General features: G+C 40.5%; 7 protein-coding genes across 9 annotated transcripts; 4 read left to right on the plus strand and 3 right to left on the minus strand.

Annotated features, from left to right (window-relative positions):
- Positions 1-1,095: 1,095 nt before the first annotated feature.
- On the minus strand, positions 1,096-1,993 carry LOC108116124 (EF-hand calcium-binding domain-containing protein 1). The gene is made up of 3 exons (XM_017227847.2): positions 1,523-1,993; positions 1,363-1,470; positions 1,096-1,310 (listed from the first exon to the last, which is right to left on the minus strand). Exons 1-3 carry the CDS (start codon positions 1,880-1,882, stop codon positions 1,125-1,127), a joined length of 654 nt encoding a protein of 217 aa, XP_017083336.1. The 5' UTR covers positions 1,883-1,993; the 3' UTR covers positions 1,096-1,124.
- Positions 1,994-3,251: 1,258 nt separating this feature from the next.
- LOC108116125 (calcineurin subunit B) lies at positions 3,252-4,172 on the minus strand. The gene is made up of 3 exons (XM_017227848.2): positions 3,716-4,172; positions 3,550-3,660; positions 3,252-3,489 (listed from the first exon to the last, which is right to left on the minus strand). The coding sequence occupies exons 1-3, from the start codon at positions 4,073-4,075 to the stop codon at positions 3,292-3,294; spliced, it is 669 nt and encodes a 222-aa protein (XP_017083337.1). The 5' UTR covers positions 4,076-4,172; the 3' UTR covers positions 3,252-3,291.
- An 828-nt stretch (positions 4,173-5,000) lies between these two features.
- LOC108116127 (EF-hand calcium-binding domain-containing protein 1) lies at positions 5,001-6,037 on the plus strand. 2 transcript variants are annotated; one of them, XM_017227851.2, is made up of 3 exons: positions 5,001-5,467; positions 5,649-5,756; positions 5,811-6,037. In XM_017227851.2, the coding sequence occupies exons 1-3, from the start codon at positions 5,114-5,116 to the stop codon at positions 6,006-6,008; spliced, it is 660 nt and encodes a 219-aa protein (XP_017083340.1). In that variant the 5' UTR covers positions 5,001-5,113; the 3' UTR covers positions 6,009-6,037. The 2 variants fall into 2 exon arrangements, with proteins under 2 accessions (XP_017083340.1, XP_017083341.1); XM_017227852.2 differs by having other exon boundaries at positions 5,649-5,738.
- An 11,574-nt stretch (positions 6,038-17,611) lies between these two features.
- On the plus strand, positions 17,612-19,490 carry LOC108116149 (Golgi-associated plant pathogenesis-related protein 1). Of its 2 annotated transcripts, XM_017227885.2 has the most exons (5): positions 17,612-17,752; positions 17,810-17,947; positions 18,005-18,225; positions 19,065-19,190; positions 19,244-19,490. In XM_017227885.2, the coding sequence occupies exons 1-5, from the start codon at positions 17,705-17,707 to the stop codon at positions 19,335-19,337; spliced, it is 627 nt and encodes a 208-aa protein (XP_017083374.2). In that variant the 5' UTR covers positions 17,612-17,704; the 3' UTR covers positions 19,338-19,490. The 2 variants fall into 2 exon arrangements, with proteins under 2 accessions (XP_017083374.2, XP_017083375.1); XM_017227886.2 differs by lacking the exon at positions 19,065-19,190.
- An 8-nt stretch (positions 19,491-19,498) lies between these two features.
- On the minus strand, positions 19,499-21,311 carry LOC108116148 (argininosuccinate synthase). The gene is made up of 3 exons (XM_017227884.2): positions 21,099-21,311; positions 20,676-20,921; positions 19,499-20,488 (listed from the first exon to the last, which is right to left on the minus strand). Exons 1-3 carry the CDS (start codon positions 21,267-21,269, stop codon positions 19,646-19,648), a joined length of 1,260 nt encoding a protein of 419 aa, XP_017083373.2. The 5' UTR covers positions 21,270-21,311; the 3' UTR covers positions 19,499-19,645.
- Positions 21,312-21,720: 409 nt separating this feature from the next.
- Positions 21,721-22,384, plus strand: LOC108116115 (terminal uridylyltransferase Tailor-like). The gene is made up of 3 exons (XM_017227839.2): positions 21,721-21,793; positions 21,853-22,065; positions 22,122-22,384. Exons 1-3 carry the CDS (start codon positions 21,784-21,786, stop codon positions 22,382-22,384), a joined length of 486 nt encoding a protein of 161 aa, XP_017083328.2. The 5' UTR covers positions 21,721-21,783.
- Positions 22,385-22,442: 58 nt separating this feature from the next.
- Positions 22,443-23,144, plus strand: LOC121529772 (terminal uridylyltransferase Tailor-like). Its single transcript, XM_041817735.1, has 3 exons — positions 22,443-22,590; positions 22,678-22,876; positions 22,939-23,144. The coding sequence occupies exons 1-3, from the start codon at positions 22,509-22,511 to the stop codon at positions 23,099-23,101; spliced, it is 444 nt and encodes a 147-aa protein (XP_041673669.1). The 5' UTR covers positions 22,443-22,508; the 3' UTR covers positions 23,102-23,144.
- The last annotated feature ends 1,874 nt before the right edge of the window (positions 23,145-25,018 follow it).

Consider the following 25,018-nt stretch of genomic DNA (forward strand, 5'->3'; position numbering starts at 1 on the left):
CCTGCACGCCTTTGACGACAATAATGAGCATAATGATGCTGCCGGGGCTGCAGGCCATGCGGATGCTGCTGTTAATGCCACAATAAAGACCGCAGCATGGATGCCGATGGCCCGAGGAGCGCTGGCTCGGCTCTGGCTCACGTACAAATTGCATGATTACTATCAGGGATAATTAATGTTGATGCCAGCGAGACTCAAACATGTTGGCCGACGGCCGACGGCGGACAGCGGACGGCGGTCGGTTCAACAAAAGACCAACTCGGCCTGGGAGTTCTGGCCAACTGAAGTCCTTGGGCCACATGCTGGCTTAGACCGTTGATATGGGGTTACTAGTCTGGCAGTTGTCAACTGCAGCCATTCGGTTGAGTCGATCAAGTTAACCCATTTTCGTAGTTTAAAACTTCCTCTAACTTGGCTTTGATGTCGGAGGCAGGTTTTTGGTTTTTTTTTGTGGGAAACCAGAAACTGAAAACTGATAACTGATAACTAAGCCGCCCGCTGGCAGCAATTAATGCAAATCAATTCGAATCACATAAAGCCACTGCATAAATGCCAAATCATGGCAAATACGTGAGCATTCAGTGGCTTAGCCATGTCCCAAATACTTGCAAATGCCAATTGAATCGGGCAAATTATCAGTTGAACGAGATCCGGGGGGTGTGTGTGAAGGGGAAAAGAGTGGGCCACCACACACAATTCTCAAATTGTTTGGCTTGAACACCGCACAAACCCGTACGTAATGTAATCAAACGTATTGAAGTTAATGAGCTACTTAACCGACTTCCACTTCCGACCTGCCACTGAATCCCATCTCAGCCACTGTGGTATGTGCGGCTGTGGTGAATCATATAATTATGGGATGGATGCCTTGAATTGGGTCGAGGACCCTAGTCGACCACAAATGCCCGCAGCAGAGGTGAGCTTAGTCCAGGATTAACCACAGCAGGTATTATGGCTTTTGATTCGGTTTTAAAGCCATTGCCTGAAGGTCAAAAACATAAACGTTTTATAGTTTATGATTATATTCTTGGGTAGTTTGACTTCTCTGTTTTCGACAAGATTTTAGATAAAAGATGAAAAGAATACACGGAGAACTAATTTTAAAGTCACTTCAATCGATTTACTTAATTAAGATTCAATTGCAGGTTAACGCAATGGGCTACAAGATTCTTGTCTTCCTGTGAGGGAAATAACCAGCCCAAAAACTCGACTAAAATTGGCTGCTGTTCGACGACAGTGGAATAGTCCTCGAAAGAAATCACACCGTCCCTGTCCAGATCAAACTTCTTCATGAGAAACTCAGTCATGTCCTGATCAAGAACAAGGATAACTTTAATCTCAAAAAGCTAAGTCATCACTTACCGCCCTGAGTTCGTTGAGTTCATCCTCGTCTTGGCCATAGAAAAACGATTCACAGGCAACGCCCACTTGCTCTCGATCAATGACGCCAGTACCCTTCGTGTCATAGACCTATAAAGACATTACCTTAAAAGAGATCCCATGAAGGGTAGGGGTTGCTCACCTCAAAGGCAAATTTCATACGCTTTTGGATGTCCTTGGTTGTGTAGAGATCAAAGAGATGTATCCAAGCCTGTGGACTCACGTACTTCGTGTCCTTTGTGATGGCCAGCAGAGTTCGCTCAATGACCTGGGTGTTGGCCACGTTGAAGAGAACGAGGAAGATCTGGTAGAACTGCTTCTTGGTCATCTTCTTGCAGTTAGGCCCATTGGCCTTCGAGAATTTGTAATAAACGACAAGCAAACAGGTGATGTCCGTCTGGGACAGCGCCGAAGTTGCGGCCAACTCCTTGATCAAACTCCCATAAAGGGCCGCAAATCGGCTGTTCTCCATGTTACCAATGGTCGCGTCTAGATTTTCCATTATTCTATCTTTGATTTATTTTTTCTTATTTTGAGATTATTTTTCCTATTTTATTTTTTTGCTAAGATTGATTTTATTTTATTTTTTTGTGTTTTACGTGTTGCTTCTTTCAGTTTTTATTTATTTTTGAGGTTCGCATATCGATTTCTAATGACACCCATTTTCATAGCCTCCTCTTTTCCAAATTTCCAAATATTTTTTTCTATTAAAAGTGCTAAAATAAATAAAAACTTAAGAAAAATAGATTGATCTTTGAAAAGGAAAAACTTTTTATTGAAAAACTTACCCTTATAAAAGGGCATGGCCATCTCCTTCTTCACCTTAATTTACAATATAAAACAACAAGAAACGCCATTGTCAATTGCCGCGACTATAAGTTACCCCCTACTGATTTAATCAATTTTAAAATATTATTTTTGCAAGTGGAAATCGACGAATGTTGAATGTTTACTAATCGATGATGAGGTTACTGCCCATGTCAGGCCTTATAAGCTACATTTCTTAATAAATCGCTAAATAATGTTCGGAATTGTTAAATCTTTGGTAAGTCCATAGATATTGACACAAAACGTTATACAAGATCAAACGAAGACATAAAGGGAAATCATCTCGAGCTGCGGTGGCTTCTCTAGAATACGTATGCCTAAACTTTTCTAGCTCTTTAGCGTTTTTCATTTTTTCCGCATCTTTTGGACGTTAGAGTCCTGGCTATATGGGGAAAAAATAATACGGATTGCTGGCATCATTAGAAACTGCACTAACTAAACTATCCTAACTTTTGTGATCATTATAGTAGGCGTGGCTTGGTTACTGAGATCTTAGCGTCTTTGGATTTTCGGGTTTTGTGAGCGTTTCAGTGGGCGTGGACAGATCGGGAAAAAGTAATACGCATTGGGGCATCATTAGAAACTACATCCTTAACCCCAACTTCCTATTATTTATAGTTACCGAAATCTCATTATACATGCTTAATCCCAACTTTCTAGCTGTAATAGTTTCTGAGATCTCAGTGATTTTAGTATTTGGTAAATCGTGGGCGTTAGAGTAGGCGTGACAGGTTGTTGAAATAAACTAACTGACTCGGACTGCTTAATCTTAACTTTGTAACTCTCTCTCTGCTATAGTTCCTGAGATCTCAGCGTTCATAGGGACAGACGGACATACGGACAGACGGGCAACAGACGGACATGGCTTAATCGATTTGGCTATTGATCCTCATTAAGAATATATATACTTATTAGGGGAGGAAAAGCTTCCTTCTACCTGTTACCCTTACTGTTACCGAGTAATGGGTATTCAAATTCTATCTCATAACATTGTCTGCTGCCAAATACGTTCTTTCCATTCGCTAAATTCATCAATAATAAATTTATTTACAAAAGTTTTTTAGCAAAGCCGGTTTATTTGAACTACGGGCTACCATATTTAAGCATGGAATCCATGTTGATAACATGGAACATGGCATTCTTCTCCTCGTTCGACGGAAAAAGCCAGCCCAAGAACTCAACCAAAACTGGCTGCTGGGAGACAACCGAAGAGTAGTCTTCATAGGAAATAACACCATCCTTGTCAACATCGAACTTCTTCATGATGAATTCAGTCATGTCCTGAAAGAAACATTTTAATTCCCGAATTTTGAAAATCTTTTTTTAAAGTAATATTCTTACCGCCCTAAGCTCAATGAGTTCATCCTCGTCGTTGCCTTCGCTAAAGAATTTCTCGCATGCCACGCCTACTTGTTCGCGATCGATTACGCCGGTGTTCTTAGTATCATAAACCTGAAGAAAAGAAAACAAATTACATTTCCAAGCACATAAACAAAATAACACCCACTTCGAAGGCAAACCGCATTCGCTTAGAAAGGTCGTCCGTGGTGTAAAGTTCGAAGAGATCAATCCACGCCTGGGGGCTCACGAACTTCGTATCCTTCGTGATGGCATGAAGGGTTCGTTCGATTACCTGGACATTGGCCACGTTGAACAGCACTAGAAAGATCTGGTAGAACTGGTTCTTCTTCATCTGCTTGGCCCCGGGTCCGTTGAATCTGACGAACTTGTAGTAAACGCAGAGCAAGCAGGTGATGTCCAGTGTGGACATTTTGGAGTTTGCAGATATTTCCTTAATCAAGCCACTGTAAAGTGCGGAAAAACGACTGTTTTCGGTGCTATTGATGGTGGAATCTAGGTTTTCCATGGTTCACGTTTCTCTATGTTATGATTTCCTATCTGAATATGTAGGTCAGTCGACGTGTTCTGATGTTTCGGAATATATCTATTACTGAGTTCAAAAGGCAGATGTTGCCTTGGCCTACTTTACTGTGAGTGGAAATACTCAAGTCAAAGCGTTTTTATGGGAATTAAAATGTTTCCAATTTCCGCGTTTCCGCACCATTTGTCTTTCTTAAGAATTTTATGCCGTAAGTCTCTGCCAAACACCGACCGAAAAATATATCAATCAAAACTCTATACTGAAATCCGGCCGAACGCCCTTGTAAATCCGCCAACACTTGGCGATGTCAGCTTTGGAGACATTAAGGAGCGTGAATCCTTGCCGCCCTTCTCCTTTTTTCTCCTTCCTCGCTTAGGCTCTTCCCTCTTATTTTATTGTTATTATGCCGTGTCGAGCGGTTCAGCCGCCTCCTCATTTCTTTGGTATTTTCGAGGGTGTGGCATGTGTGCAAAGGGTGGGGCGAGGGGCAGAGTGGCATACAATTACACAACAAAGAGAAGGGGATCCCGAACATTTGTTACCCCAAACAAAATGGCTACACAGCCATTTCCGCCGAATTTCCACATGGAAGGCTTTACACCCATCGCAGCGCTTTTGTTTGGATTATTATATTCGCGTTTCTCATGCGCACAGCTTTCAGATTTTGCCTCAGCCTTTTGTGTGTCTCGGCCGGGTTTGTTTCAAATATTTATTCGAAATGGAGGACAGATGTAGTCCATGTACCGTGGCTGATGTATTTTTTATGTCGCGGCGTTGTTTTATTGCTTTTAAATTGCGCTCGTTACATTCCGTGGGAGTCTTTGGGCTGCTCCTGCGACATACCCAATCTATTTGCAATTTGTCTTGCATGGCCCACACCCTTGAAGTAGGCCAGGGACCCATATGTTAATCATATTCAGCACACACTAAAAACAACACACATACACACCCTATTAAACAGCGCTCATTAAAAAAATAAAAAAAAAAAAAACAGGATTATATAAAAGTCAAGGTAAAACCACAATGAATCGCATCGACCTCACCCTGGATGACATGGCCAACAACAAGTTCCTCACGCTGTATAGTAGCATGATCAAGAACTTCACCACCTCCACGGACTTCTCCTCCACCGAGGTGGTCAGCTTGTTGATCGTGTTCTACAAATACGCCTTGAGCAACAGATCCCGCGTGATGTCCACCAGCCAGCTGTACAATCTGTTCCTCGTCATCTTCGGCATCTTCGACGTAACCATCATCGAACGCATTGCGATGAACATCACGCTGGACGGTCGATCCATCACTCCCGACTCCTGGATTCGACTATTCCGCGTCTTCTTCACCGGAACTCTGCATGAGCGAATGAAGTTTGCGTTTGAGGTGGTTTAGTTTTAGTTTATTATCTTTTTTTGTGGTTTTATTCTGCGTCTTTAATAAGTGTTTGATTGCCTTTGTATGCTCAGATTAAGGCATCCAAAGATCAGTTTTAATATTGTTAATGCAAAGTCTTTGAAGTTAATATCTTTTATATTTATTTTATTTATATACCAACTATTTTTAGGTTTACACAAGTGCTGGTACAGTGGTTCTGAATCGCGAGGTGGTCGGCTTGGCCATTGAAAATTTCTTCTCAGGAGACGACGAAGATGAGGTGAATGAACTCCGAGCGGTGGGTTTATATTTAAAAAAAAATCCCTCACAATTATATACCATTTCGAAACAGGATATGTGTGAATTCTTATTCGAAAAATTCGACACGGACAAAGATGGCGTTATAGGCTTTGAAGAGTATTCTGAAATTGTGCAAAAACAGCCGGCACTGCTCGAGTTCTTAGGGAAAATATTCCCTGATGACAAGGACAGATCTTTGGTTGCCTACTGCCATAACATTGAGTCGATGTTTCCGCCAGATATATATTAAAAAAAAAGAGCGCTTCTTTGTGGTTAAAATTCGTTGTATTTTGCATAATTTTAACCTGCTTAGGGGATTTTTCCATAAAATAGCACAAGTGTTGAAAATTGGCGCTTAGAGGCTTGCAAGCCGGCTTACAATAAAGTCATTTTCCATTAAGTACACACTGGGAAAAGTTGAAATTGCCTCCGCAGACTGCGAATGCCACTGCGGGCTCTGCTGTTGTCTTTTTTGAGCCGAAATCTGTGTCTTGTGTTCATGTTCAACTCCTTCCGAATGCCTTCCGATGTTGTGTAGGCGCTGAGGGAACTTTTGTTTGTCTATTTTGCGGCTTTGTAGAGCAATTAAATTTGCGCAACATATGCGGGCTCCGGAGGCAAAACAAGGAAAACTCACAGACTCAGCAAAAATTCTAATTAAGTTCCTCCAAAAATTATGGGTATGGAGGTTTCTAGATGAAAGGTATCGTATTCCAAACGTTAGTTGGTTAGATGGTACATATTTAACATGAAAAAAAGGTCTCCCTATCTGGGAAAATAATGAAAAAGTGACACTGATAAAATCTATACAAATCCTAGTAAATTCTAAACAGTTTCTCTGTAGGATTTCCCAATTATTATTTTAAAGTTATCTTCTGTTCCTATTAAGTATTGTGGAACTGTTTATTTAAAACACAGTTAAACAAGTTAGGATAGTCAAGCGCTAACAGCCCACATAAACTGCAAATTATATAGTGGAAGCCATGGTAAGGACGTGATATTCCAAGTCATTATTCTCCGCAGAAACCTTTCTTGTCAGCTCGAATTTTGTGGCAGTAGTCAGACAGTTGGATAAAATCTTTTAGAACATTTCCACAACGAGACACTCTAAAGGCTTATATTATATTCTGCGGTAAGTTTCCGTTTGGCATTGGGCCTGCCACAGAATTCTATCCATCTATCAATCGCTGTGCTTGCAACGGGGCGTATGGGTAACGTCGAAATCGAAAGCGGAGAACTGAAAGTTGGCCATCAACTTGTGTGGGGCAATCAGCGAGATGCCAGAAATCGGATTGCCTGGGACAACAATTTGGTGACCCAGAGTCATTGACACGCCTCGTTTTCGGGGGCATTGGCTGGGCATTAAATTCAGCGCGTGACTTTCACCCCAGACATTTGTTGCTGTCCCGCCCAGCCCCAGAAAATTCTGTAAAAGCCCTGTCCTGGATAATGAAAAAGGGATCTGAAAAGGCTCAGCAGAAAGCATGAAAAGTGACCGCGACATCCAGCTGGCATCTGCCCCACTCCTGCCGTTTTTCCTTTTTTTTATTTTGTTGGCTGGAGTTCAGAGTTCGTCACGACTTTGCCACTTTGCTGCAAAAGGGTCTTTGGTTTGTTGTCCTTTTTTCCCCAGCATTAACACGCGGCCTCCTGTTGCATTTCTGTTAAAATGTCGAGGACCAGGGCACACCACCGCCAGCGCACCCTGCTCGTTTGGAGGCGTCCCCTTTTGTGCCTCGAGTGGGTGTTCTCACCAAAAAACAATGCCACAGAGCAAAAACGCAAAAGGGCAGCAACAAATTGGGTAAAAACAAACATGCTCCCACATTTGTATTCCTGAACGATATATCCTGCTGTTATCCTTTCGCGTTCGTCAGTCCATTTATCGCAGCCAAACTTTTGACTGGCAACGGTTCGGTTTCCTCCGCATTTTTTTGATGCCTGCAGTAAATCTTGCGGTGCAACCGGTTGGCATTTTTATGAAGTTATACCACAAACTCAGCTGCATTCCGTCCTCGTCCTCGCCCTCGTCCTCGTTCTCCACCTTCACCCAGTGCATTAACACATGCCAGATGAAAATGTGCATTTTCCAAATGAAATGACCGCGATGTGAGTGTGTGTGTGTGCGTGGGTACAAGCGGAATTCGGAAGGCTTCAAAAAATGAGAACTTTTTGCCAGCCAAATGGCCCCATGATGCTTCGCCGGATACAAATATGATTAACCACCGCTATTAAGGTATCAATTTATGCTTTTTATTCGCTGTATGAAATGCCACACAGGATATTCCACATACAATCGATTTTCAGAGTTCAGGTAAGTGCCAGGTAAAAAATCTTCATATATTTTACGATACATTTTTAGAGCAACATACGAACTCAGAGTTAAGGTAAGATTTTCTTTATTTAACATTACCTATAAATGATTTAATCGGTTATTTTGGCGTTACCCTTTCGCTTTAAATTTAACCAAAAAGAGCTAGAAAAATGTCTTTAAATTAGCTTTAGATTTTATTTTGCATTAGCAATTCGAAGTGAAAACAAACAATTCCAAGCGAAAGATAAAAATCATAATGCAAACAAATTGCCTTTTTAGGATTCAAAGTGCCGACAGAGGCAGAGTCTAATGCGTTTATGCCTGGGGCAGATCTGCGGCGTCAAAGGAAGAGGAAAATGCGCATTCTGCCTTTGCTTTTTACGATAACGATAACAATGATAATAATAATCCGATTCCCATAACATTGGGCTTCAGTGGGGTGAGTAACGCAGGCGAGAGACCAGGCGACCTGGAATCGTTTTGATTGTCACATTGTCATCATCTGCATATTAAGTACAAGTGATTACACCCTCGCACTCTCAAGATACAGAGACACACATCCAGATTCAGATACAGGTGAGCACATGTCCTTCGCTCCAGGATGTTGTGTGCTGCATTGAAGATTCGGCATTTCGGCATTTTGGCATTTTGGCATTTAAATCCAACCAAGCAGCAGGGAATACGAAAAACTCCGAGCACATTGCGCGCACGGAGCACAAAAGCCAAATATCTACGAGATACATATGTATCTTTTGTTAACGAGCACGAATCGGAGCAAATGTAAATGTTTCCCAATGTGTTTTTTAGGAGGGGGAGGAAGGCTCTGTTTAGGTGAAGAAATCCCAACACGTTTGACACGGCGGCAAGGAGAAATCAAATCAAATCGGTTTTTGGGCGAGAAAGGAAATCGGAAACGGAATCCATTTCAGGCACGTGAAGTCGTTTGATTATCCTGGTCTTTGTGCTAATGATAGAGCGGTGAATCCCTAAGAAAGTGCCGCTCCATTGTTGTTCTGTATATTGTACAAAGTATATTGTACAAAAATATTCCCCATAATCTCTCACGTGGCACTGAAGAGGAAAAACTCATTTGGCGCAACACAAGCTCCAATTAAGTATGACCAACTTTCACAAATGACTGTACTGCACTGAACTCGACCTGGGACTGCATTTGTACAGCGGTCGGCAAAATAATATATACTTTTCTTTATCAATCTTTATGAATATATGTGTACTTTATGTATGCTAGGTATGCTAGTCATCTGCTGCCGCTTGAACTGTTCTAAATCTTACGTTTTCCAATCAATTTGACTGTGTTTGATCACCTGGCTAACTTGTTTCCTCAGAGAGTCACTACAAAGTATAGATTTTTTAATGCAATTTGCTCCTATTACATTGACCTTAGCTGTCTGTACACTGTTTCGTTTTCTTTGTCTTCAGAACGGAATTAAAACTAAGCACTTCGGAGCACACAACTGGCATAAACAAAAGCCAGACAATTGGGAGTGCTCGAAAGGGGGCTGAAAAGAAAAGTGCAGGGTTGTCGGAAGCAGAAAAAGCTGCAGACCGACTTTGGCTGCGGAAAACTCGTACTTGAAAAATCGTAAAATTGAAATTATAATTGCCACTGCAACTGATTCGAAGCGCTAGCTCCTAGAGTTCGTTGTCTGCGACCAAAGATGCTCTAATTACGCCCCTAAGTGGCTGGAATCATTAAAATGCTTGTCAAATAATAATTGCCCGCAAACAATTCATTTCACCATCGCTTCCTCAGTTGTGGTATTTTAAAGTATCCCTTGAAGATTTCTGGCTGGAGGGCCTGGGAATCCTTTACCTTCCTCCGGTTAACACCAGAGAACTTGAGCCACTAACCAACTCCAGAGTTGGCAGGAGAGATGACCATGGTGATGGCGGAGTGTATGTGGCATGCCGGATGTTGTGACAGTGCCAAAAATATTTCCACATTTTCCCGCAGACCTCAGCAGGGATAAAGTCCAAGCCTTGGACCTGCGGCACTTTCAGTGGCCCACATTGCGCGGCATTCATTTTTTTGTTTTTGTGATCGGAGTTCGGATTCGGTCAGTTGTTCTACTTCGCCTCTGTGCGCTGACATTTTTGCTAAATATTCAAAAAGTTTGCCCGCTTTGGTGTCTCACTAGTTGGTTTTGTTGTCAAGCGGATTTTTATACCATATCCGATGTTTGTCGTACACACCATTCTTTTTGGGGTACAAATCAGGCTGATGGCTTTTTGTTTTCCGTTCGATAGTTTCATGCGACAGCTACACACGTTGCCAGGACCCGAGGACACCAGGACAACGGGACACCAGTTGTTAGCCTGGAGTTTTAGTATTCGATTCGACGTTACGCAGGCAAATCCACGTGGCGAATTAAATGGAATGTAAATTTAATCTCTCCAATGGCAGCAGAGCTCAAGTTTCAATAGTAGCCCAAAATCTCGACTTTAAATGGCCAGTTTTGAAAGATTTTATTTATGATTTTCAGGCATGTTTATCACTTCTTAGTTAGTTTAGGTTTTATATTGCAACTAGTATTTTTTGTTCGTTATTGGGCTTACACTAGCTTACTAAGCATCTTTATACTACTTATACTTTAAAAAATGAAAAATTTTAAATTTGTTCATTAAAAATATCGAACAAGAAAGAAAAACTCAAAAACTGTTCAATGTGTTTCCAAAATGAATTCCAATGTTACAATAATTGACTTAGTAAGTTAATGCATAGTTTCAAAACATGAAAAGTTCTCAGTTTCTGGTATGAAAACCGTATACCAAATATCTTGTACCCTAACATAATCAACTAACTCTTAGTGTTGCCGATCTTCGTAGTTTTGTAGCGCCGCCCTTGTATATACGCCCGCGTTGATGCTGTTGATCGTTTATTTATTTAGCCCTTAACAGTAAAAGTCATAAACAAGGGCAGCAAGAATTAAAAAATAAGATGTTAGGATCACCTCACTTTTCGTCCGTTTCTTTCGAGTATCAGGCGCCTGGTTACCGGCTAACTTAACAGAGATTTAACATCGACGCTTAAAACTATCGATTCTGTTGGTACTGCGTTTACAGAGGGCGCAGAAGCAGTTCCCTATTTATCTCATCACTTATTGGGTTGGTTCGGCGTTGCCAGATGTCACAAGAGCAGTTCACTATCTATCGCAACTCTTAGGAACTAATTAATTATTAAGAAATCAATACCAATTACTGGGGAAAGCTTAACCCCAAAGGTTAGCTTCAAATGGCAAATCATGCCAATAAGTGTCGATTAAGTGATTGAAGTTCCAGGCTACCACACCATGGCATTGCCTCCAGCAGGGAATATAATTTTATTGGTTCATTTCAGCATGGTAATATCTTTTAGAATGCCACCTCCTCGTGTGTGGCCATTCATTTCGCATTTCGGAGTTATCGGAAATGCAGAAACACTTCAGATTTCAAATTATTTTTAAGTACCCGAGAACTGTAAATTGCACAAAAGCCAATTCTCGGCATTAGGAAATTGTTTTGTACATCCGTGTGTATGTGTGCGTGTGTTTTTGTCCTTTACAGCAACAACGATAAGAAATCCCAAATAGACAAACCTAAATGTGGCCTCTTCTACGGGGTCCTAGTTTGTGTGTAGAGTTCGATTCCCTCGCATTCAAGAAGCTTCACTAAGCTTTGCCTTAGACACACAGAAAACAAAATTAGCAGAAAACATATTTATGGTTAGCAAGATTGGTACTTTTAGTAAATTTAACATAATGTAGTATAAATTACACCAAATTTTATGATTAAATTTAAAACAAAGCAACATCAAATTAAGGACTTAACTACACTTATTTTTCCCACTGCACAAAAGCCAGAGGAGGCGCTGTGGGAACATGAACCAAAGTGTTTGTTGCATGCAACTGATTGCAAAGGATTTTATGGCTGTTGCTGCTGCTGCAGTTACCCTCCTGCCTCTTGCCTCCTGTATCCTTCGTCCTTAGTCCTGTGCTTCCTGTGCTGCTGGCCCCTTGGCAGGGCAATGCAAAAATCCACAACAGCAGCAGCTGCCGATCGCAACAGCAGCAGGAGCAACAGCAATGCTTAAGTGCTGCAGTGAGGTTGAGGAGGTTTTGGGGGCGTCGATGGACTGGCATGGGGTAAAATGTCTGCTCCTCTTCCTTGTTGCCACAGAAGGTGTCGCTGCTCTGGCACTGGCGCGCTGTTGTGGCAAAACACGAGCCCGCATCAGGAGCAGCAGCAGCAGCACTGCCAGCTACAGCAACAACACCAACAACCCAGTAGCAGCAGCAACAGCAACAGCAGTAAAATGTCGACATCAGCATTACATGCGAGAATTGCTCGACTGCGGATTTGCAGTTTAATGGCAATGCAACCAGGCAACTGGCAACTGGAAACCCATCGTTGCAATCGGCAGGCAATCGGTGACGGAAATATGCTGCGGTGCCGTGTGATGCGGTTTCCATCCTGTCATCCTGGTCCCCTTCCCGTGTGATTAGCTGGTAGGTGAGGGCCAAGGTGCAATTTTCCACACATCGAACTGAACGCTGTGCAGCCTTCAAAACAGTTCCGCGATGTTCGGCTAAGGCCTTGCCAGAATAATTCGAAGCGGCATTTAACCGCCTCTCAAATCCACGCTGTCAGCGGCATAATGCGCCGGTAATTGCTTTGGGACATCAACTGCAGAACAGGCGGTCGGATTCGAACTTTTGAAGCCTCAGAAACTATCTGGCATAAGAATAGGTTGCTTGAACAAATATCTTAGTTAGTTTTTGAGCAAAAACATTCTCATTGTGTTGGTTACAACAAAATTTAATAGAGCTAAGATACGGTTTATGGTATTTTATTTTTGTTTGTTTGAATTTATGAAGTAATGATGTTTCCAACCAAATCAGAAATGTTTATTGAGCATAAAACAAAAAAAAATGTCAGCCTAAAGACCTTCTGATTAAAGGTGCGATTCAACCCAAGGGAGAATAAAACAAGTGCTACTAAATGTAGCATACAGAATACTATACTGTAAATATATGAAGATATACCTATTGGGATTTTAATTTTATAGAAGAATATTCCAGTAAGCGGTGAGTTCTTATCCTTTTATAACTATTTAAATTCTTAATAGAGTTTTCGAAAAAAGAAGACAAGATCAAAGTCAACTATTTTACTGACTTTTATTAAAAGAACGTTTATGATATTGTCGAGTGCCCCCATACTTTTTTTCGCAGAGGATATAAAAATATGCCGAGCCGAAAAAACTCAACAAGTTTTCCAATAAAATTAAAAGTTTGCCTGCATGCACAGATTTTGCAGATTTCCCAGAATCCATTGAAAGTAGCAAATACAAATACTAACGAAAAATAGAGAAAGCTCTCCCTGAGGGGGAGGTGGACAGGGGGCAGCGCTGTTGGCAAAGTTTTGATTGCCAATAAGGATTTACAGGTGATAATACAGCATAATCTGGCCACGTTCCACGTGCCGCGTTGGCAGGGCAACATTCTGTTGGAAAATTGTATCTGGAATTTTGTAGTTACCTTGTGCTGGCCGGCTTTTACCCGCTTTGCAAACTGCATGCGCGGAAAAGAGTGCAGCGAAATGCATTAAAATGGATTTCGAAACTTTAAAACTCAATTTCAATTGCACAGAAAAAGTTTCGCGCTGCGATTTGCATATTTACGTAGAAGGGACCTGAAAAACAATATCATCCCGCTGCACCAGCATCAGCGGCAGCGGAAAAAAATATATGAATTCTTAGGTCCACCTGGGATGTTCGTTCACAAATTAATTAGTTTCGCTTGTCCCCCAGATCTTGGCCCTTCAACATTACCTGCAGCTGCCGCCGCTGACTTGGCTGCGTAAAAAAAAAAAAAAGGTTTCCCATCTGGCTGCCAAGTGTAATAATTTGAAAAGCCATTGCGCCGCTGCTGGGATGGAAAAATTCATTTGAAAAATTAAGTTTTCTCACGGACAACGCCGCGTCACACCGTCGGCCAATGGGGCGTATGAGTGACCTGATTTCAACTTCTGTCTGCACTTAATTACAAAATGAGAATGCATCCAACGGCAGAGCAACAAAGCCCGCGCAAACAAATTTCAATATTAAAATTCCTTTTGCCTCATAGTTTTGGCGCCGCGAAGGAGCAGGACGAAAGGTCCGGGGAGGGTGTCGGAAGGCGGAAGTCGAATGTCGGATGTCGGGAGTGAGGAGTGAGGAGCCAGGAATCACGGAGACATGGACACAGCTGGGTGAATGCAACTGCGTGATAATTAAAATCAAAGCGCCTGAAAGAGGTCAAGATTTTCCCTTGGATTGCAAAGAGGACATCGAGTCGAATTCTTGAATACCATAAGAAAGAGAAGAAGGAATCCTTGCCAAGGAATCTAATCTACATATCTGCAAAATAATTTGTTAGATTAAAAGTGTTCAAGAGTATTAGAAGGCAGGTGATTTCTTTATTTAATAATATTATATACTATTTTATTAAATTATATCATCGGCGAAATTACAGACAATTTTATAAAATAATAGAAAAATCATTTGAAATCATTTTGCCTGACTATAGAAAGGCCTTAAAATAAAGAGTTTATCTTAATTTGCATCTAATGCTAAACGTATATTTATTTTTACTTTTAATTAATCACATTTGTTATGTTTTGAATAAAAGTATGTACACAAATTATGCACTCGAAAACTGTTCTTGATTTTCCACAGAAATAAGGAAAGTAACTGATGAAAGTGCAAGCAATATAATTTTACCTGGCTATTTAAAAAAAAATAACTTTTAAAATCAAATCATTTTGTAGTTTTTTGTTTTTATTTCTTATAGTTATTGGAGTTCCCGAAAAGTAAAGTTCCTTACATTAACCGACAAATCTAAGTTTTTAAATAACCCGAAAAATAATATTTCTTTCAGACTTTCTGGTGTTTAATGTTGAAAAAGAAGTTTCCAATATTATAAAGTACACACTTTAAAACATAATATCAATATACAGCAATATTTTTCTATTCATATTTTATGTCTACGTTCTTTCGTCATCCTTAATTTTACATTCGTATATCAGACAAGCTGATAGTTTTCTGTGATACAGAAATTATAGACAAGTTGCTGGTACCCTTCCTGACCTACGTCAGGACATTTCTGTTCTCTGTGGCAGCACAAGTCATGGGTGGATTTGATGGAAGAGAAAGGAGCTGCATGCGTTGCTATCAAAAAGATGAGGAATAATTAAAATTCACCCTCAAACAATTTGTGAGCTTTGGCGGAAGGACTCTCCTCCTCCTTCAGTGAGTGTGCTTAAAATGAGGGTGGTTGGGGGGAGGGGCAGCGGACACATGCTCATAAATAAATTTATGTTTGCTGAAGTGTATTGGGCGTGCCAGGATCCTAGCTCCCAGGTCCTGACTCCTTGCACCCAGCTCCTGATTCCAGTTCCAGTTGGCCATAAATTTCTGGTTGTTGTTGCCAGCTCCGACAGCTTTCAGACAGGTCCAAAGAGAACGAGAGGGAGGCGGAGTGCGTTTTGTGTTTTTCTTTGCCATTACAAGGACTTCTATTTTACCATCCGTCGCTTGTATCTGGGGAATTTGGTGCCGCTCTTTCGAGTTTTGTTTACTGTTTGACTAAATCAATTTGGCCCAGCTAGGATATCATAGGGATGGTAAGTCTGGCGAATTAGCAGCCATTTAAATGCGCGCTTTAAGCCGCTTTTCCCACTTTCATGCTAATCATACTTCACACTTTTCGCCAAGTTAACCTTTGATTCAATTTATCAACTTCAATAAACAGAACAGCAAAAAATGCGACACACACACAGAGGCCACAAAAACCAGAAAGAGAGAGAGAAAGTGCGGCGGGGAGCTTCGCAAAAGTTGCGCCTGCGAATCGCAAAGGACTAACGACATCCTTTGAACGCTCGCAAATAATCCCGCAAAAACCGAGAGCTTAACTTTTTCAGCATTTATGGAGGGGGCTTGCATTCGCCCATATTTGGGCCAAAGCCCTTTTTGCAATTCGCGTAGTTTAGCACAAAGTTGAAACGTCAACGCTGTCTGATTCTGATCGTATGCCACTAGCAACCGACCCAACCAACAAAAACAACATTGTCCCTGCCACTGATGGATGGATAGATTCCTGGGATGCACCAATGGATGGGATGGGATGGACGGGATGAGCAAACCAGGCCAGAGTAGAGTTCGGTCCAGTTCGTCCACTGCCGCGGTTTCGAGGCCCTCCTTTGTGCCTTTGCCAGCTATACGCTTGACCATTAGGCAAAGGCATTTTCGGGCAGGAGTTCCGCATTGATTATCAAAAGCAAACCGCAGTAGGTTTTCTACACAGAAGAAAATCTGTATACCATCTGTCCAACAGTTATTCGACATTCAAAATATGTTTTTCAATGGAAAATGGTTTTATTTAAACGGTAATGGGTAATATTCTTCATCTGATATAAAGTAAGCATTTAAGACGCTAAAAAGTACATATTTTATATCAAGATTACAAACAGCCAAGTTCTTAATAACCCAAGGTCCTATAGTTTCAGAAGCCAGAATTAAGCTTATAACATAGCAAATCTATCGTTAGCTTGTACTAGTTAAATAAATATCTTTCGTAGTCATTATTTTACGAATATTGTTAATAAGTATAACCGTAGATTTGCAAGGTAATGACTTCAATCAAAGCTGCCAAAGTTCCATTGCCCTTAGTCAAGTTAACTTATTAAAAGCAAAGCAAATAATGACACCAGAAGATGTCCTTCGGGAGCTCCTAGTTTAGTGGAAAGATTTCCCCACTCAGGTTTCTTTCCTCTGTCTCGATTCTCAGAACCTGGAAATGTCTTCAATGGCATTCGACACTCGCCTCCATCATCAATTCATGCCGATGGATAGACAATGTTTGCCTACACACGATGGCACAGATGCAGACGGACGTATAAATATCCAACAGGAATGAAATACAATCTCAGCCGATGTTCCTGCTGCTGTCGGACTTGCCGAGGGTTTCTATTTATTTATTGTAATAATATTAGTTTTTGCATTTATGTGCGAATGTGTATACACAAGAAGCATCTTTTGTTTTGCTCATCTTTCGCCGGACTTGAGTCACTCCGGAAATAAGATTAATGCAATTGGGAAATCCAACATGGAGCAGTTGTGTTGGCTCTTCTGTTTGCTTTTGTCTCAGCTCTGCCAAATATTGGGAATGATATATGAATATTTATTTATATGCCAGCTAGTATTTCATTAATTGTGTATTCGACTGGCCTTACAAGTGTCCCTGCCGACGCACTTGCCCGGCAAATTTATTAAACAAACACTCGAATTGATTGCAATGGAAATTACACATCTAGCCGACATTCGGAAGTGCATGTGGGCGAAACAAAGGATTCACCAGCACTGCACTTCAATCCCATTCAATTTTACATTACTTGGAAGGAGCATTTTGAAAAAAAAAAATATGTTTAAACTAATTATTTTATCCCTAGAGTCCTATGACTTTGAAGTAACCTTTTGTAGAAAACTGTTTTCCTTTTTAACATTTTTCAAATTTAATCTAACCCCCTTTTAGAATTTCATAAAAATGTTAAGTTTCTAGATCTTATTAGATAGAGGATAGCGAGAATCAGAACTCAGCATGCATTTTCTAAAAATTGCCATAATTGTGGTTTTTGCGGCATGCGAGGTCCTCAGCAAAGCTTAAGTAATTAAGCCAGTTAATCAGCGAAATCACTCCTTTCAGGTCATCAGGATTTGTGCCATTAACATGGACAATGCCCAGATTGTTCTGAGGGAAACAAACGAGAGGAGACGTCGCCATGGATGTCCAGAGTTGAGCTTGGATCTTGATCTCAGCCAAGGATGCCAGACGTACGCCTGGGTATGATGAGGTCATTTCTCTTAACCCTTAGCTTCTCTTTGAGCCTTTGCCACGCAGAAACTCGCCAAGGATGCTAACCTAACATATTCGGATCCCACCAACAAGGAATACACTGAAAACATCTGCCGTTATCCAATCAAAAGGGGCGCTCTATCCAGGTGCGTGCATAAGTGGTATCATGGCAGCAAATTAGACTTTACAGACCCAAAAGCTAAAGAATTTACTGCCATGATTTGGAGGTCCTCACGCAATATGGGATATGGCGACGCCAATATAAAGTGATGTGAAAGTATTTGACTTCAAATAACAATTTTATGATTGATACTCGTAGAGTACACTATAACGTAGTAGAATATCCGAAACGCGTCCTTCCGATTTTAATATTTATAAATTATTGATCAGGATAACTAGCACAGTCGATATAGACTTGTCCGTCCGTATGTCGGTCCGTCTATGCAGACATAGATCTCGGAATTAATAAAATCTATATAGCTAGAACTAAGCATTCAGATTTGGGTGTGGCTTATGACGCTCTTAGGTACAAAGCCCGAATCATGTCATGTATGGCATGACGTACAGATGGCGCCACCAGGTGACGGTTTTCGCATTTTCTAGAAAAGCTGATATCTCGGTAAATATAAATGACAGAAAGTTCGGATTAAGCATGTAGGTTTTTATGATGCTCCAAATACAAATTAATTTTTTCCCATCTAGCCACGCCCTAACCTAACGCCCACAAAACCCGGAAAACCAAAAATGCAAATATCTCAGAAACTATAGAAGCCACAAAGCTTAAAAATACGTATTTAAGAGATGGCGTCTAAAATATTATTGACCTTGTAAAATTTATTTCTGTTAATATCTATCGATTTGCCAAAGATTTTTTAAATCGGAACAATATTTCGCTATTTATAAAGAAATTTAGGTTATAAAGCCTCACATGGGCAGCGACGTCACTATTAGTTAATCGACATTCTTTCTCATACAATAGGTGGCGCTTGGGGAATTTTAACTAGCAAAATGAATATTTTAAAATTGTGTAAAACAGTAACGGGTTTTTTATAGTCGCGGCCCTCGACTATAGCGTTTCCTCTTGTTGTAATTGTATTCATTTCAGTGAATATGAAGGTGTCTTCGTGGTCAGATATACTCCCCCGGGAAATATCCTTGGATTGTACACGGACAATGTGCCACCTAGGGCAAACAAGAACAAGAAGGGCAAGCAGAAGCATAAAAAGAGAAAGTAAAGTTCTTCCAAGCCCTCTGCAAATTTTTCATTAATTACATTTTTTTCAGTGATTGTCCCGGTCATCCGAATATCATTTCATATCGATATATCATATTGCTGTCTATCCTATTTGTTGTGTCAAATAATTGGCAGTCAAGCTAGTCCCGTTCAGTTTGAAGTCTTCGTATCCAAATGTATTCACCATTTTACTAAATGCGCTCTAGAGCCTCCATCTGGATATTATGTCATTCAGTGTAAAACAAAGATTTCCGTAATCCAGGTTTTAAACGAATTTTTATAATAAATTTTTGGTTTATTTATAACTTTTCTTTAGTATTTTTTATTTTGGATTTTGCATTTCTTCTATATCAATATATTCCTTATGCAAAAGTCACAGAAATAAATCCATAAAATAAAATAAACTTTCAAAAAAGAGTGGAAAATCAATTTTCAAAGCACTCAATTACGGTTCATTTATCCTGCTTTGGCACTTCGTAGGCGCCAAATGCACGGACATGTTCCCGAATACGGACTGCATTGATAGCGATAAAGCCACCCGCATCCTGCGGCACATAGCCACCATGGACATCCATGGATACGAGCTGTTCATTGTAAAGAGCTCCGACATTCTTAGCCGCCTTCCGAGCAATGGCGCGGCAGTAGCCGGGTGCCAACTCCACTGTCACCTTTCCGGAGACCCGATGCTCGGCCAACTCAATGCATTTACGGGCATAAATCGCCTCCGGACTGAACCAGAAGCCATTGTACACATAGTCGGCCATGCGATCCCGCAATACTTGCTTGGTACGGAGTACTTCGCGGTCCAAAGCGAATACCTCGAGGTCCTGGTGAGCAGCGTACAGGATAGTGCCGCCGGGCGTTTCATAAACCCCGCGCGACTTTAGACCTACATACCGATTTTCAACGATGTCTATCCGCCCGATCCCGTATGATCCGCCCAGTTGGTTGAGGAAATCCAGCATCTCCAGGGGTTGTGTATAAACACGACTGCTTGCCAAATCCTCTACACTGGTGGGCAGTCCCCGATCGAACTCGATGACCAAGCGAGCCGGATTCCTTGGAGCCTTGGTCAAGGGATCGACGGTAATCTCATAGAGACTGTCCGGAGCCACCGTGTTCGGATCTTCGAGGATTCCGGACTCGTAGCTGATGTGAAGGATGTTGGCATCGGTACTCCAAGGAGTGGCAGGCTTGGCGCTGACCTCGATTCCATGCTCTTGGGCGTAGGCAATCAGATCTTGGCGTCCTTGGAACTGACGGCAGAACTCAACATCCCGCCAGGGAGCAATGATCTACAAAATAATTTACTTTAATATTTTTATAAGCTTTAATTTGCTTTAAGATTTGATTAAAAGAAATATTACAAGATAATGCCAATTTAACAACGTACACCTTTATCGCGCGACAAGGTACTGATAAACTGTGCACTCTGTCTAGGCTTATCAATCGACCAGATATCGGTGGGATGTTTGGTCGTACCTTAAGATCCGGTTTAAGGGCGTAGGCGCACAACTCAAAGCGCACCTGGTCGTTGCCCTTTCCGGTGGCTCCGTGCGCAAGGTACTTCGCTCCGCACTCCCGTGCTGCCTTCATTAGGGCAACACTGATGCATGGTCGTGCCAGGGAAGTGCCCAGGAGATAGCGCTCCTCGTAGACGAGGCCCATCTGTATGGCCGGCCAGATATAGTCCTCCACAAAGCTCTGCTTAACATCGGCCACGATTACCTAGGTGTCCAAAAGAAGAACTACTTTATTAGAAACACTGCCTAGACTATCAGATACTCATTAACTTGCTAACAAAATTAAAAATGTTTGATTTAAAATATTTAAAAATATTTACAGGTAAAGAAAAATATTAAGAAATCCCCTTTCGGTTAGAGTTGATGCTTCTATTTAGCTAACCTTCTTTGCTCCAATTTTGATGGCCTTCTTCTCAGCGGCGGCAAAATCCTCCTTTTGACCAACATCGGCTAGGACACAGATGACCTCATACTTCTTGTCCAACAACCACTTCAGAATGCAGCTAGTGTCCAGGCCACCGGAGTACGCTAAAATTACTGTTTCTCCTGACATATTTCCCAGCCCGTCCGCTCGTCACACTTGTACAAAAATACTGAACTCTGGAGATTTTCTAGCTCATTTACAGCTTTGTGTAATCTCTGTCTAATCGCAAGTCTTATCAGCCCACACGTGTGATTCTCTCCAGAATTAGGTTTGGCGATAAGGTTTCTGCTACAGTTAAGGATAGTGTTGGCATTAAATAGCGATTATTTAATAATTTTTATTTACTAATTATAGTCAACTTGTCAAGTGGATTCAAGTAAGGATCTTTGTATTATTTTTTTCAAATTTCTTCAAACTTCATGATACAATCATTCGTCACCATTCAGGAGAACAATTTTTAACAAGTAATTAGCTTTCTTGCCCACTGTGATGCCTTACGCTTTCGCCTGCTGTCTTAACAGAACTTTTTGTTAATGCAACTCTGGTCACACTTACAAATCCCTAATTCGGGTATTTTGAACAAACTGAATCCAAAATACCCCGAAATCGAATAGTCTCTGACCGGAAAAATCACTTATCTAAAATGAATAGCCGTAAGTATTATAATTCATTATTAGCTATCCTTCAGTCGCCTATCTTTGGGATTTCTTAGAAAATAACAATTTCTGGAACGCTATTCTACATGATGTTAACCGTTCCGAAAAGCTGAAAAACAACGGGCCTCTCTACCGGAAAATTGTAACTGACCTAATTGAGACACTGCGTTTGCAGTTTCCTTCCGAGTCCATCCATGTCCATTATTTTGGTTCTAGAACAGTGGGCTTAGCAGGTCCAGACTCAGATCTTGATTTGTATGTGGATATTGGTAAGCTCTTTTCCTGGAAAACAGTCTGAAGTGTTCTAAAAAAATGTTGATCACAGGCAATAGCAGTGGTATTTACAGCGATAACCCGACAAAAGATGTGATTGAGAAAGGGAAATCTATAACCAAAGCCATTCAAAGCAAACCTTCGACGTGGGTATATCTCAAAAATGTTGGAGGCAGATGTCCTATAGTTATTGTCCGGCACAAGATCTCTAATATCGACTGCGACATTAGCTTCTCTAACAGCATGACCTGCGGCCAGAACAAGCTGGTTACCTACATCTTTGAACTGCAACCCATCGGTGAGTGCTATCAATAGCTGAGTAAGATCACCACTACCACCGCTACTTTCTTCGTCAGCTCGCTACATGGCCATCTATCTTCGGGGATGGACTAAAGAAAACAATATTAACTCGGCATTCCGTAGCCACATAGTCGTCCTAATGGTGATATTCTTTCTGCAAGTGCGTGGATATCTACCAACCATCTACCAACTTCAATATGGTCGGACACCCGATGTTGGCCGTGAGTACATATTATGTCTTTCATTTTTAAAATCGACCCTTTATAATACATCCTTAAAATCATTAATTATTATCATTTCCTTATTAGCTTGGATAACAACATTTAATAAACGTTCATTAAAGCATTATAAGATGAAGGAAGTTAATGTAGGCCTTGAGCAGACTCACCGTATGCTTTCAGACTTTTTTCAGTACTTTTTGGCATTCAATTTTTCGAAGATGGTTGTTTGTCCTTTCTTAGGAAGGGAAGTCTTGCGCAGTAAACTGAAATACTCAATGCCTGCAAGGTTTGATATATTTTGGTTAAGTTATTTACCAGATGAATTTTACTAAATTTACGTCTTTTCAGATGCCGAGAATTCATTGGGAAAATAACCTTTAAAAAGAATACAGTTGCCATTCAGGACCTGGTACACCTCAACCACAACAAGGGAGCGAAAATTGCCAAGCGGGTTTTGGACCACTTCTTGAAAAGATGTCGCCTGGAATTAAACGGACTCTTTAAGACTTAACCATGTTATCACTCTTTATATTATTTCATCTAAAAAATTTGGAATAATCATCGCTTGTAGTAGTTTTAAGTTTAAAGTTTCGTATCTCTTATTTTAAATTGTTTATTTAAAATCCGGCTCAAAACAAATAAATGAAACTTAAGAAGTATTAAGCTAATCTATAGTAAGGGATGCCAACTATAAACCTCATCCAATACTAATTTATCAAAGTCTGGGAGTAAAGTAAAGTATGTATGTACATATGTATGTATGTAAATGAATTTAACCATGCATGTCCGCTATAGACTCGGAAACGGCTGAACCGATTTTCATTTAAATTTTTTGTACGTGTTTAAGGGTCTCCGGGCGTGTTTAGAAATCATAATCGAGAAAAATTTTTAAATATTCAAAATTAGGGAAACTTGAAAAATTTATTAATATTGACAACTCTGATCATTTATAGTTGGCAGCACTAGCTCCTAACAGCTGAGGGAGTATATGGCAACTCTCTAAAAATTAAGCTGGGAGCCCTTTTTTAAACATATAAATTTGTTTTTTTAAGGTTTTTGTTTATGTGATTTGTGTTAGAATTTGTTTAAATTGTGAAATTTATATAATTTTTCTATATATAGAACGTACTGCTGGTGGACACCGAAGGGGTGTACAATAAGACTGGCAAACTTATTACCGTTTATTGCAGATGTTTACAGGAATACAGATCATAAATTAATCGCACTGCGAGTAGCAGGTAGGTGGCTTGATGAAAGTTTAAAAAAAATTGTTGTGAGTGTGATGAACAAAATTTCAAGTATGGGGAAGTCTTATAAAAAGGAGTACATTGTAATACAAAATTAAATTTTGTATTTTTCAAAATAGTTTCTTATTTTATGCAATTTAAATTAGTATAACAGAGTTTTTCCTAAATTTTTTTTTTTTTGTTTTTTTATTGTGCGATAAAAAATAAAAAACGATTTAATTGAATATTTTAAGTACTTCTCTTTATAAAACGTGTACGTTGCATTATAAAACATTTAAAAAATTTTTTATTTTTCAAGTAAGGTTAGAAAGTTGCGGGGTACGCCATGCTAAGGCCCTTTCGTCTTCGACACATGAACAACGGGAATGTCGCCAACTAAATGTTCGAGCAAGAGTGGTTCCATCAAGGCGAACACTACGTCTTGATTTAAATCTTGCTGCATTCCAATATGACAGTAACATTGACTACATCTTGGTATAGTTGTCGGCATTGGAAAACGAAACGCCAGGGATGTGATGCGCCAGTGGTCAAACTGCCAGAATACATTCACCTCCTGAACCAATATCATCGTTGCTTTCAGGCGTAACACATGATTCCAAACATTTTTTAGCTGGAGAATTCAAAGGTGAAGACGTACTGTTGCCACGTATCCCCATGATTCCGACGGTTATGCCATTCGAATTCAAAGATTTTCAGTTCCCGGTGCGCTTGCCTTCGCAATTACTACCAACAAAGCACAAGGACATTCATTGGAAGTGTATGGACTAATTTTGGAGAATCCAGGCTTCTCACATGGGCAGCTCTATGTGGCCTGCTCGCGGGTCGGAAAATATTGTGAGTTTTTCGTTTACGCACCTGATGAAAAAACAAGAAACGTTTTATAACCCAAAGCACTTCAATATATGGTGAATAGAAACCTTATCAAAAATTATTTTTTTTTATTTTATTTTGCCCGCGCATGGTACATAAGCCTTAGAAGACTATGTCAAGCTTGAGAATCGGAGATAAGCGAGGCGGGCGCGCTAATGTTCTATAAAGATATTACCGAGACTGATGAAAACTTAAAGTACAAAAGTTATGACTATTTCAGTTAAAACTGTTTTAGAATAAACTTACATTTAGCCGATAAAAATATGACATTTAAAAGAAAAGACTTTCATGGTATTTAAACACTAATCTAA

Source organism: Drosophila eugracilis, unplaced genomic scaffold (assembly GCF_018153835.1).
Source record: "Drosophila eugracilis isolate 14026-0451.02 unplaced genomic scaffold, ASM1815383v1 contig_1873, whole genome shotgun sequence".
Lineage (NCBI taxonomy): Eukaryota > Metazoa > Arthropoda > Insecta > Diptera > Drosophilidae > Drosophila > Drosophila eugracilis.